The 13,789-nt window shown below is 36.8% G+C and overlaps 1 protein-coding gene and 1 non-coding gene across 4 annotated transcripts in view; both read right to left on the bottom strand.

The window, feature by feature from the left end:
* The window catches only part of TMEM116 (transmembrane protein 116), a 43,573-nt gene that overhangs the window by 23,274 nt on the left and 6,510 nt on the right, over positions 1-13,789 (bottom strand). Inside the window, exons 1-4 of one of the 3 annotated variants that reach the window (XM_019977369.2) lie at positions 10,901-11,567; positions 10,294-10,340; positions 9,749-9,812; positions 2,696-2,827 (exon numbers count right to left, since the gene is read on the bottom strand). In XM_019977369.2, the coding sequence (XP_019832928.1) occupies positions 2,696-2,827; positions 9,749-9,812; positions 10,294-10,340; positions 10,901-10,948 (291 nt within the window). In that variant the 5' untranslated portion in view covers positions 10,949-11,567. Of the gene's footprint in view, positions 1-2,695; positions 2,828-9,748; positions 9,813-10,293; positions 10,341-10,900; positions 11,599-13,789 lie in introns of those variants that run through there. The other 2 variants (XM_019977370.2, XM_070769667.1) reach the window with 2 other exon arrangements.
* Positions 9,927-10,031, bottom strand: LOC139176896 (U6 spliceosomal RNA). Its single transcript, XR_011561365.1, has one exon. It is a non-coding gene; the product is annotated as a U6 spliceosomal RNA (small nuclear RNA).

Genomic DNA, 13,789 nt, shown 5'->3' with positions numbered 1-13,789 from the left:
CAGTACTTTGGCCACCTCATGTGAAGAGTTGACTCATTGGAAAAGACTCCGATGCTGGGAGGGATTGGGGGCAGGAGGAGAAGGTGACGACAGAGGATGAGATGGCTGGATGGCATCACTGACTCAATGGATGTGAGTTTGAGTGAACTCCGAGAGTTGGTGATGGACAGGGAGGCCTGGCGTGCTGCGATTCATGGGGTCGCAAAGAGTCGGACACGACTGAGCAACTGAACTGAACTGAAGCGAAAAAACACTTGAAATAATTTTAGGGGTGAAAGAAATAGGAATGTTTATTAACTTGATTGCGGTGATGATTTCATACATATATTAAAAATGTACACTTTAAATATATGTAGTTTTTGAATACATAGCTCAATAAAGTTCAAAAAATAAAGTAACATTAATCACATCTGTGCCAAACACAAAGTAATTGTTATTAGCGACAGTTTTATAGATTTAGGAGACTGAATTCGGAAAGATGGAAGTATTTGCCTAAGGTCACAAAATTAATCAGGTCCAGGATTCCAGTGCAGATTTTTTTCTTCTAGTAAGATAATGCTCAAAAGCCTTCAAGCTAGGCTTCAACAGTACATGAACTGAGAACTTTCAGATGTACAAGCTGGATTTAGAAAAGGCAAAGGAGCCAAAGATCAAGTTGCCAATATCCACTGGATCACAGAAAAAGCAAGAGAATTCCAGAAAAACTTCTCCTTCATGGACTACAGTAAAGCCTTTGACTGTGTGGGTCACAACAAACTATGGAAAATTCTTAAAGAGAATTTTACCAGATCACCATTCCTGCCTTCTGAGAAACTGGTATATAGGTCAAGAAACAACAGTTAGAACCGGACGTGGAACAATGGACTGGTTCAAAATTAAGAAAGGAGTACATCAAAGACTGTATATTGTCACCCTGCTTATTTAACTCATATACAGAGTACCTCATATGAAATGCCAGGCTGGATAAAACACAAGCTAGAATTAAGATTGCCAGGAGAAATATTAGCAACCACAGAAAAACAGATGACACCACCCTTATGGCAGAAAGTGAAGAGGAACTAAAGAATCTCTTGGTGAAGGTGGAAGAGGAAAGTGAAAAAGCTGGCTTAAAACTCAACATTCAAAAAACTAAGATATGGCATCTGATCCCATCACTTCATGGCAAATAGATGGGGAAAAAAATAGCAACAGTGACAGACTTTATTTTCTTGTGCTCCAAAATCACTGTGGACTGTGACTGCTGTCATGAAATTAAAAGACACTTGCTCCTTAAAAGGAAAGCTATGACAAACCTAGACAGCATATTAAAAAGTAGAGACACCACACTGCCAACAAAGGTCCATATAGTCAAAGGTATGGTTTTTCCAGTAGTCATGTAGAGATTTGAGAGTTGGACCCTAAAGAAGGCTGAGCACCGAAGAATTGATGCTTTCAAACTGTGTGCTGAATGAAGAATCATCTTGAGAGTCCCTTGGACTGCAAGGAGATCAATCCAGTCAATCCTAAAGGAAATCAACCCTGAACTTTCACTGGAAGGACTGATGCTGAAGCTCCAATATTTGGCCACCTGATGCAAAGAACTGACTCATTGGAAAAAATCCTGATGCTGGGAAGGATTGAAAGCAGGAGAAGAAGGGGCAACAGAAGATGAGATGGTTGGATGGCATCACTCACTCAATGGCCATAAGTTTGAGCAAGCTCCGGGAGTTGGTGAAGGACAGGGAATCCTGGTGTGCTGAAGTCCATGTGGTTGCAAAGAGCTGGACACAACTGAGCGACTGAACTGAACTGAACTGAACTGAATGGACAGGGAAGCCCGAAGGGCTGCAGTCCATGGGGTCGCAAAGGGTCAGACACAACTGAAACGACTGAACAACAACAAAGAGTATAATATTATAATATAATAATTGTTTATTATTACCTGAGAAAATACAGCCTTAACCCTATCTATGAGGTTATAAGCAGGACTGAATAAAGTATGTCTCTAAGATACTTAAATTCATACAAGATAGGTAACATATTATTAGTACCTGGAGTTCATATCACTAATTACATATTAGTATTTTCCTACTAAATTAAAACAAATTTCCCCTCTAGCAACAACTCCCAGATCAAGTAACCAGCAGTGAGTATAGACTGCGCATTAACCTCTGCTTTTTTCACATCCCAAGTCTCAGAAACATTATATACTGATAGTACAAGATAGGTAAATCCACTGATAAAATCTATGAAAGATATATAACTTACATATAATCATATGTAGCATTTCTAAAAGTCAACGTTTATTATATTAATAAAAAATGCAATAATCTCAAAAGATGTTGACATATACTCCATTACATGAAAATATGGTCACAGTATGTTGAATAATAAGAGCAGATTATAAAGAGTATAAATATACCATATTTGCTCTAAAATGCATTTATCTATAGAGAAGAAGATTGAAAATACATAATATACATAAAATATTAAAGAGTAATTATATCTGGGATTTAACTACCTTTTTGCTTCTCCGTATTTTCCAAATTTTCTATAGTAAGTAGTTTTTTAATGTGGAAAAACAGTAAAAGCTATTATTTCAAAGTGTACCAATAAATAAAAGGGTCCCACTTTCCAGGATGGGTTACCCTCACTTCTTATTTAGATCAGAGTGTGCCTTTCACACCAGATGTTGTCACAGTCTAGCAGCACTCACCTGTCCAACTACTTGCAGGTTATAGCAGACAATGTCCTTACTGGCTGTTGAAGTACCATAGAGAAGTGCCTCAGTGAGCCAGTATATCCCCAAGAGGAGGTCAGAGAAGCTCAGGTAAAACAGTGGTCTTCTCTGTCAAAGCAAGAAAATTCATGCTTTCAAAAATGATGCAGCCAAAAGAATGTATCAATCAATTAGGTTTAACCTTTCTAATATAAAACTGGGCATAATTTCTCTGGGGCCTCTGCTACTGGCTAACTGTAGGGAATCTAAATGAACAATCCAGGTAGGAAGGAATCTGTAATCTCAATTATTCCAACTGTTCTGGAACCAGAGGAACTTCTCCCTCACAGAGACATTCCTTCCTCAGATACAGGGTTGAAGGAAAGAATGGAAAAATGAAAAATTCTGTAATGGAGACATACCTCAAATGGGAAATTTTAAGTGTTCAAGCTGCACAGCCAACATCTTCTAACAATAAGACATGAGATCTGAGTGTTTTAGGATATGGTTAAGAACACAAAGAACATGAAAACAGGTGTTTTTAAATTTTCGTATAGTTTAATTTGCAATTTTTCTTTACTGATGTATAACTGACAAATAAAATTATAAGATAATTCAAAGTACATGTGATGATCTGATGTATATATACACTGTGAAAGGATTTCCTTCAAGTTAATGAACACATCCATCACCTCACATATTTAACTATATAACATAAATGTGTGTGAGAACATTTAACATTTACGTCCTATTCTCTGAGCAAATTTCAACTATACAATATAGTGTTATCAACTATGGTTATCATGTTATATACAAGATCCTAAGATTTTATTCATCTTACAGGCTTTCATATTAATGAACGTCAAGATGGAGAAAAATACCAGCAAGAATTATATATGTCTTTCAATTTCTAACTACATTCTGAAGTTTGTCTGTCTCACTTTCTAGTATCCTTCTCCTTTTGGTCTACACACTCCCACTTTCTTGAAAACAGTTTTGGACCCCCATGGAGAAAATTATAAAATGTTTATTAAAAGACCCCAAAGATCTAAGGTGAATGCTCATGAACTGTAAGATCCAGTATTATGAAAATGTCAGTTCTCCTTTAACTGATACACAGATTAAATGTAAATCATTATATCTCAACATATTTTCTTGTATAGTTTGATGAAGTTGGCTCTAAATTTGATACTGAAACACAAAATATCAAGTTAACCATGACATTCTTCAAGAAAAAGGAGAAAGAGGACTTATCCTATACATACCAAAACAATATAAAGCTGGAACAATATAAAGCAGATACAGTGGTACTAGCCCAGAGATGGACAAATAGATCAATGGAACAGAATGGAGTCTCAAACAAGCCTAAGCATGCAAATATATATATAAGATTCATAAACTTTTGATACATGACAGAGGTAGTACTTTCTGGGTGGAGAAAGAACAGGCTTTTCAAAATGTGATACTAGAACAACTGGGTATCCATATGGATAAAAATGAAATTGGGCCCCAACTTTCTATTTCACCCACTCAAAAATTAGTCTCAACTAGTTCAAAGACCTAAATGTGAAAGACAAACATCTATAAAGGTTTTTTAAAAAAAATTTTAAAAGTAATATAGAAGAATGTCTTCAATTTTAGGGAAAGTTTTTCCTAAACAAAATTCTAAAAGAAATAGTTAAAAATTTGCCCACATTGAAATGAAAAATGTTTGTCAAAGGATACCATAAAGAAAGTGAAAAGACAAGCCACGAAGTGGGAGATCTTTGTAACACATATGACTAACAAAGGAAAAGTATCCAAACAATATTAAAGACAAACAAAAACTCTTAAAATGCAATAAGAAAAACTAATTTTAAAAATGGACATAAGATTCGAACAGGTAGTTAAGAAAGAAATTCAAATAACCATAATCATGTGAAAATACATCTGACCCAATCAGCAATCAAGGAAATCAAAAAATTAAATTTACAAGGAGACCAAAGTCAATCAATCATAAACTACAAGGGGACCAAAAGTCAAATCAATCAATCAACAATGAGACTGGGACTTCCCTGGTGGCCAAATTAAGTGGTTAAGAATCTGCCTGCCAATGTAGGGGACACGGGTTCAATTCCTGGTCTGGGATCTAAGATCCCACATGCCTCGGGTCAACTAAGCCTGTGCACCACAACTAGAGAACAGCCCCTGCTTACTGCAGCTAGAGAAAGCCCACATTTAGCAACGAAGATCCAGCGCAGTCAAAAATAAATAAACTTTAGTTTTTAAAAAAATCTACAGTGAGACAAAAATTACACACCCATGGCAAAAAAATTTTAAAGTCTGACAATATCAAATACTGAGGGGAGCATGAAGCAATGAGACAGTTCATATGCTGCTGGCACAACCATTTGAAGAAAGCTTGGCATTATCTACGGGATATCCATATCCTATAGCAACTCCATTATTAGGTAAATATATTAGAGAAATTTTTGCATGTGGGCATCAGAAGACACCTACCAGATTGTTTATAGTAGCGCAGATAGATAAACTGTGGTATGTTCATAATACAGAATGCTAAACATCAATGAAAAAGAAATGAAGCAGAGCTATACACAACACCATGGACAAATCTCAGAAGTAATAATGAGGGAAAAAAGCAAATCACAAAGCAATACATCCTCAAAAATGCAATGTTATCCCATCTATATTAAGTTCAAAAATGCAAAAACTAAATTCTTTCACAGATTTTACTGGTCTATGACCTACCACAAGTTTATAACTGTTAATGGGTAAAAAATTAAAACAGAATACACAATAAACTCTGGAGCAGAAAGGCAGCCAAGCAGCTCTTGTGAGCAAGAACATAATTATAGTCAATGATTCAACAAATAACCTTAAACATAGGGAACCGCTGGTCATTAAAACATACCTAAGGTCGTTCCTGGAGAAATAAAGGATAAAAAGAGGTTTATATACTTTCACTCATGGTTGGAAAATCATGAGTTCTAGTAACAGGAGACAAAATCAAATAAACAACAAAACCTGGGACTTCCCTGGTGGTCCAGTGGCTGAGACTCCCAACTCCCAGTGCAGGTCGTCCAGGTTCAATCCCTGCTCAGGAAACTAGATCCCACATAATGAAACTAAGAGTTTGCATGCCACAACTAAAAGATCTCATGTGCTGCAACTAAGACCAGGTACAGCCAAATAAATGAATAATATTTCTAAAAATATATATGTAAAATATCAGATCAGATCAGATCAGTTGCTCAGTCGTGTCCGACTCCTTGAGGCCCCATGAATCGCAGCACGCCAGGCCTCCCTGTCCATCACCAACTCCTGGAGTTCACTCACACTCATGTCCATGGAGTCAGTGATGCCATCCAGCCATCTCATCCTCTGTCGTCGCCTTCTCCTCCTGCCCCCAATCCCTCCCAGCATCGGAGTCTTTTCCAATGAGTCAACTCTTCGCGTGAGGTGGCCAAAGTACTGGAGTTTCAGCTTTAGCATCATTCCTTCCGAAGAAATCCCAGGGCTGATCTCCTTCAGAATGGACTGGTTCGATCTCCTTGCAGTCCAAGGGACTCTCAAGAGTCTTCTCCAACACCACAGTTCAAAACCATCAATTCTTCGGCGCTCAGCCTTCTTCACAGTCCAACTCTCACATCCATACATGACCACAGGAAAAACCATAGCCTTGACTAGACAAACCTTTGTTGGCAAAGTAATGTCTCTTAAACACAAAACTGATGCATCCATTATTGAAATCAAAAGATATGTCACCCCTTCTGTTTAACAAGATACTATATAAAACGCAATACAAAGACATGTATGATAGAAACCATACTTTAAGAAAAATACAAAACATAAAAAATTTAAAACTTTTTTAAAAAGGTACTTCCCTGGTGGTCCACTGGCAAAGAATCTATGCTTCCACTACAAGGGGCACTGGTTTGATCCCTGGTCAGGGAACTAAGATCCCACATGTCATGTGGCATGGCCAAATGTTTTTTTTTAATAAATAATGTTTTAATAAAAATACAATCAGCATAGTAGTTAAGAAACACATGAAAAAGCTTAATAATGATCCTAAACATTAAAGAAAAATCTTAAAAATATATATATATTTGTACTTGTCTAACTAAAATCAAGAGCAAAATAAAATGCAGAGACAGAATGCATTATGTGAAGGTCTTTCCCTGAGGAGGTTCTGGGTCCAGGTCTATCCGGTAAGGTAAAACACCTAAAGCAACCCATATTAACACTCTCCCAAAGCCCCACTTCCCAATATTTCCAGTGAAATCAAGTTACAAAGAATATCAAAAGTAACCTTCATAAGGAAATGAAGTCACACAAGTGTAGCCTTTTTTTTTTTTTAACATTGGCTGGCCTAAGCCACTTTCTTCTCTTTTAAGGTTGCTTCTCTGAGTCACTGTTTAATCAGCTAGTCCACTCAAAGATTTCCCATGGATTTCTCCAATTTACCGTAATTGTTAATTTAATAATTATCTTTTTTTCAGATTATGCCCTCATGTGTCTTTGTTGTTTAAAATGTTACTTAACAAATAAATAAAACAGTGTAGTATGACTGACCAGAGAAGGCCATGGCACCCCACTCCAGTACTCTTGCCTGGAAAATCCCATGGACGGGTAGGCTGCAGTCCATGGGGTCGCAAAGAGTCGGACACAACTGAGCGACTTCACTTTCACTTTTCACTTTCATGCACTGGAGAAGGAAATGGCAACCCACTCGTGTTCTTGCCTGGAGAATCCCAGGGACGGGGGGAACCTGGTGAGCTGCCGTCTATGGGGTCGCACACAGTCGGACACGACTGAAGCGACGCAGCAGCAGCAGCAGTATGACTGATATTTTTAAGCTGGAAAAATTGGAATCTTCCCTAAATCAAGAAAACAGAATGTGTAGGCACTACTGAATTAATAATTACTCAGGTCCTTCAGGCTCTGGTTATGTGAAAGGTATGAGCATTGAAGCCAGAGAAATTAAAGGTTGCACCCCAGGCCAAACTAGACCCCACATCTTTATAAAACTCTAACGCACGGTCATGGCAAAGGTCACCCTAGAGCAGCGATTTTCAACCACGAGTGACTGTCTCTTCCAGGAGACATTTGACAACATTTGAACATATTTTTGGTTGTCACAACTGGGTGAGGAAGGTTTCTGCAACATCCAATAGGTAAAGTCTGCTAAACATCCTAAGATGCAGGACAGCCACCTACAACAAATAACCATATAATCCCAAAGGTCAATAGTGGCTGAGACTGAGAATCTCTGCTTACCCCTCTCTATGTAACTTTATATTTTATTAACTTAATCACACCTGAATTAAAATTTTAATAAACATCCAGGAAACAAACATTAAGGAAATTCATATCACAGGAAGATGTGTGGCCTAAGATTACTTTGGCAGGCAACTAACAATACAGTATAGAGACTTCTACTTTCTAGTTTTACTTACATAGCCACATTCTATCTCTGAAATTCAAAATTCTCTTTTCATTAGGCATTATATTTCAGTGGTTTAAAAGTGTATGGGAGAGGGACTTCGCTGGTGGTCCAGTGGTTAGGATTTTGCCTTCCAGTGCAGGGGGTACAGATTCCATCAGGGAGCTAATATCCTACATGCCTCAGGGCCAAAAAACCAAAAGCAATACTGTAACAAATTCAATTAAGACTTTTAAAATGGTCCACATTAAAAAAAAAAAAAATCTTAAACAAAAAATAATACAGGTGAGGAGAGGCTTTAGAACAAGATAACTCTGAACCCAAAATCTAGTTTTAATACTTACTAGCTTAGGAAAATCCATCAATTTAATAAGGATTCCATTTCTCCATCTATAATATCAGACTAATAATATCTACCTTACAGGATTATTTTAAGGATTAAATGAAAAATGCTTTTTTTTTTTTTGACTGCCCTAAGCAGCAAGTGGAACTTTCCCAACCAGGGATCAAACCTACACCAATTGCGGTGGAAGCACAGTATTAACCACTGGACTACCAGGGAAGTCCTGAAGAGTGTATTTAAAATACTGGGCATATACACCAATAATATAATATGAAACACTGTGTTTAATTTGAAGGGGGATTGTAGTTAAGAGTTAAGACTTTTGAAAAATCCCTGCTCTGCTACTTACTGTGTAACTTGAACAACTTATTTCATGACTTTGAGTCTCAATTTCCTTATCTGCAAAATTTAGCTAATACCATTCTTCTCACAGGACAGTGATGAGGACCAACAAGATACAGTATTTTATATACAGAGTTAAAGTGGGCCAAATAAAACCTAGTGACATTTTCTACATTACAAAAGTTCTCTAATATATGTTCTAAATTACATTTTGCTTAATTTTGTGCCACCTGGCCTGATTTAAAAAGTTTTCTTATATTTTTCTTAAAATATTTTTTTAAAGGCAGTGAAATCCCAGAAACCTACCCACTAGGCCACCAAGAAACTCCCTGGTTGGTTTTTTTAATACCTTAAGAATATTCAATTTTTATTTGTCAATTACATCTCAGTAAAAGGAAGGGTTTTTTTTTGGTATGATTAGTTTTACATAGGATGTATTTTTGTTCTATTTTCACTGTTAAATGTAATTGCCAGAAGGCCAGAACAGCAAAATAAATATCTTTTGTATAGCAGTCTTTGAACTATTTCCAGCCCCACTAGCAATTTTACCAAGATATCAACATCAGAAAACTCACCTCTCGGCAGGACCCTACTATGTTTAGAGCAAATTATAGGCTTCAAACAACACTCCATTTCCTTGACTTTAATAATTAAGGCATACTCCAAAAAAAATCTACATTTATCCACTAATCCACATCTAGTCAATTCCTCAGTATTAAAAATTATAGTTAAAATAACTACCTAAAAGAAAAGGGAGATCTATTGGCAATGTCTAAAGCATCCCAATGTATCAAAACGACAAATTTACAAGCAACTTACAGAATTATTCCATCACTTACAGGGGACACCCACCTCACTTAATTATTTCAAAGGCTAAATCACTGAAAATTCAAATCCAACACAAAAACAGATGGCTCACCTCTGGAGATTTCTGTATGTTCTGGAATATAGCATAGGCAACAAGTGAGCTTGAACCTATAACACTGACAGAGATAAAAGACTATCATTAAACAGGACAATTGGGGCTCCTTTGTTTTTGCTATTGATTTTATGTACTTACTGAAATATAATTGATATAAAATAAACTGCACAGTTTTAAAAATATGGAATGCTTAATGAATTTGTGTGTCATCCTTAAACAGGGGCTATGCCAATCTCTGTATCATTACAATTTTTAGTATATGTGCTACCAAAGTGAGCACTTTGCAACTGGTTTTGAAAATCAATCCTGTTGACCAAAATATCCTTTAATTACTTCAATCTGTTTTTTATTACTGTAGTTGTTGATATTATTACAGTTTATTATTCAGAAAAAATCAGCACGGTATAGAAGTGCATCTCTTTCTAAAGAATAAAAGTAAATCCCCAGGGGGTGAGGGGCAGAGATATAGAAACTACAAGAATTCTCCAGTTCTGCTTGTAGTAGTTTAAACAGTCACATTACATGAGATCAAATAAACTTACCTCAGAGTAGCCATCACAAACTGTATCCACTGTATTGCAGAAAAAAACTAAATAAAAAGAGAAAATGAGAATAAAATTAAGTCTTTAAATTTTAATATTCAACCCTACTCTAATTTCACTATTTATTAACTATCTGTGCAGAGCACAAACCCTTCATTGCCTAATCAAAACATGTTAGGTCTGAAAATGAGTAGAAGGGGTGAACCGGCCCCTGGAAAGCCAGGGTGGCCCTTTTTCCTTCCTTATTGCTACATCGCTGAGAAACACTAAGATAAAAAGAATAGAGAGGTGGACAGAAAATGACTGAATAAAAAAAGAGTTGGATGAGAAAATTAATAGAGTCAAGAATAAAATGGAGAAGAGGTAGAAAAAGCTAAATTTTGAGAGAGAACAGTCAGGTAAGTGGAAAGAATGGGTAACAGAAAAGGCAAACAGACACTAAATGACGTTGACTGCCAGAGAGCTAGACAGAAAAAACAGAATAGTAAGCAACAGGGGAAAAGGAAGAAGTTAATTGCATGGAGAGAGATACTGTTAGTGAAAAATACAGACCAGGGAGGAAGGAAGGGGAAACAAAAAAGAAGAGAGGGGCTGCTTCTAGTCTCACCAAATCCCAACTGTCCTCCAAAATGCTAGTCTCCAGTAGGAAGGCCATACGGACTTCAGCCTCAGCTAAATTTAAGCAGCCTGATCCTTCCTGGTCAGGTTCTGAATTCCAAGCAGTAAACAGGTAGCTCCACCCTTCACCCAGCTGGGCTCCTCCCTACCCAATCCTGCCCTGTATCTTGAGGGCAAGGAGAGAAAGTAGTGAGAAGTGGAGGAGAAAGCCAAGCAGAAAGAACAAAAATAGAGAGAGCAGGTGACAAGGAAACAAAGTTCTAAAAAGCATTAGGAATTGTAAGAAGCGGCAAGAGGTAGGAATAATAAAAAATACAGAGAATGAGTCACTAAGAAAAGATAAATGGAGCTGCAAGGGAGAAATGGAATAAAAAAATGGAGAGAAAAATAGGGAAGAAGGGAGTTCTGTTTGAAATCTGTTCCTGTTTAGGGACAATAGCCTGTATTGGGGAAGACAGACTGTATATTCACTCAATTAGTCAGTTTTTAGTAATATCTGGAAAAGGTGTGAAAGAAGAAGGGGTTATTAACGTCTTATATTTATTTAATATTAACATTTTCTTAAATATTCTGTACCAAAATTCCCACCATATAATTACATTAATAAATTACATAATTTAATATGCTTGTGTTTATATACCAACTTTGCATAAAACACTGTTATGAAATATATAAAGACAAAAAAGATACAGACCTAGACTTCCAGGACCTTATACCATAGTAAAAAAAATAACTTGAATTCCAAAATCTTGAATAATTGTCACAAAAAATAATGTACACTGATGGTCATTTGAACATTATCTGGAAGAATTGGAAAAATTTGGACAAAAATTGGGGGAAGGAGAAAGCAGAAGGAAGAATATTTCATTTACATAACTATTTATATTTCATCTAACCATTCCCTCATACATTTCACAAATATTTAATAATGTAAATTCAATCATGAGTAACTTAAATATATTATTCATTTTTTCCCATGAAATTAAGAATATCATGTGCAGTGGAAGATAGGACATTGTTAAGTGGAGGTAGGCTCTAATCACTTTGCTTAAATTATTAGATCAACAAATTAAAATACCAGTATATTTCTGGATCAGAAACTCCTACCACAAAGTCTTAGAGTTTCGAGGCCTCTAATCACACATCTATCTAATAAGGGTGAGGGACTAATTACAGTCTCACCAGTGATAAGAGAATGTTTTTGAACAAAGGACTCTTGTCTCAGTCAAGAACAAATGTCAAACTATTCAGAGAACAGCCACGGCAAATCAGTCTGCTACTTTTGGCAAGAGAACTTTTCTCTTTTGGCCTCTCTTCTAAAACAGCTTATGCCACCAACCAACATTTGGGGATTTACTTTTCTATTTTTCTCTATAAATTAATCCCCTGCCTGTATATTTAGCACTGTTTCCCTCTGACATGTCTTTGGAAACATAATCCTCCCAAATCCTTTTCTACAAGGGCTAATCCAAGCCCAATGATGAAGTGGGTGATATATATTTTCAGTTTTCTCTTTTCTTTTTACTTAGCTCCTTAGCAAGTTAAAACACATCCCAGTTTGCAATGTAATGGGCTACTAGTATATGTTCAGTTCAGTTCAGTTCAGTTGCTCAGTTGTGTCCGACTCTTTGTGACCCCATGAACCACAGCACGCCAGGCCTCCCTGTCCATCACCAACTCCTGGAGTTCAGCCAAACTCCTGTCCATTGAGTCAGTGATGCCATCCAACCATCTCATCCTCTGTCGTCCCCTTCTCCTCCTGCCCTCAATCTTTCCCAGCATCAGGGTCTTTTCAGATGAGTCAGCTCTTCGCATCAGGTGGCCAAAGTACTGGAGTTTCAGCTTCAACATTAGTCCTTCCAACGAACACCCAGGACTGATCTCCTTTAGGATGGACTGGTTGGATCTCCTTGTAGTCCAAGGGACTCTCAAGAGTCTTCTCCAGCACCACAGTTCAAAAGCATCAATTCTTCTGCACTAGTATATGTGCATGTGTGCTAAGTCACTTCAGTCATGTCTGATTCCGTGTGGCCCTATGGACTGTAGCCTGCCAGGCTCCTCTGTCTGTGGGATTCTCCAGGCAAGAATACTAGAGTGGGTTGCTGTGCCCTCCTCCAGGGGATCTTCCCAAACCAGGGATTGAGCCTGAGTCTCTTAAGTCTCCTGGACTGGCAGGTGGGTTCTTGATCACTAGCACCACCTGAGAAGCCCTACTAGTATATATGACATATCAACTTAACAGATACTCACTACATTTCTACCAGAATCAAGTTACTGCAGTGGGTACGAAGTCAAGAAAAACACCTATGTAATAAAGTATTTTAATTAAGCAAAATTAGTACTTAAAGAAAATTTCTAATAATAATCATTACCAGTTATCAAGTGCTTTCTATGTAAGCATTTTAATCCTCAACACAATCTTTGAGGTAAGAAGTATTATTCCTATTTTACAGATGAAGAAATTGAGGCTTAAAGAAGTTGAGTCATTTTCCTTCTGATTACAGAATTAGCAAGTGATAACACCTACAATCAAACTCAGTCAGTCTGATCACAGTTCTTACTCTTAACAGGACAGTGCTACTCACAGGAAACTGGTTAATGGGAAAACAGGGAAAGGTAATTTAAAAAATTAATGGGCCATCAAGAGAATTCTTTTATTAGACAATTTCATCTTAGATATGATAACAAAAGCACAAGCAACAACAGAAAAATATATATATAAATTGGCTTCTTCAAAATTATAAACTTTAGTTCTTCAAAGGATACCGTCAAGACAGTAAAAAAGACAACCCACGACGTATTTATAAACCATATATCTAATAAGGGGATTTGTATATATAGAGAGAATTCCTATAACTCAATAATACAATCCAATTTA

This window comes from Bos indicus, chromosome 17 (assembly GCF_029378745.1).
Source record: "Bos indicus isolate NIAB-ARS_2022 breed Sahiwal x Tharparkar chromosome 17, NIAB-ARS_B.indTharparkar_mat_pri_1.0, whole genome shotgun sequence".
Taxonomy (NCBI): domain Eukaryota; kingdom Metazoa; phylum Chordata; class Mammalia; order Artiodactyla; family Bovidae; genus Bos; species Bos indicus.
The sequence above is the reverse complement of the archived record's forward strand: the minus strand, read 5'-3'. Positions and strand labels throughout refer to the sequence as shown.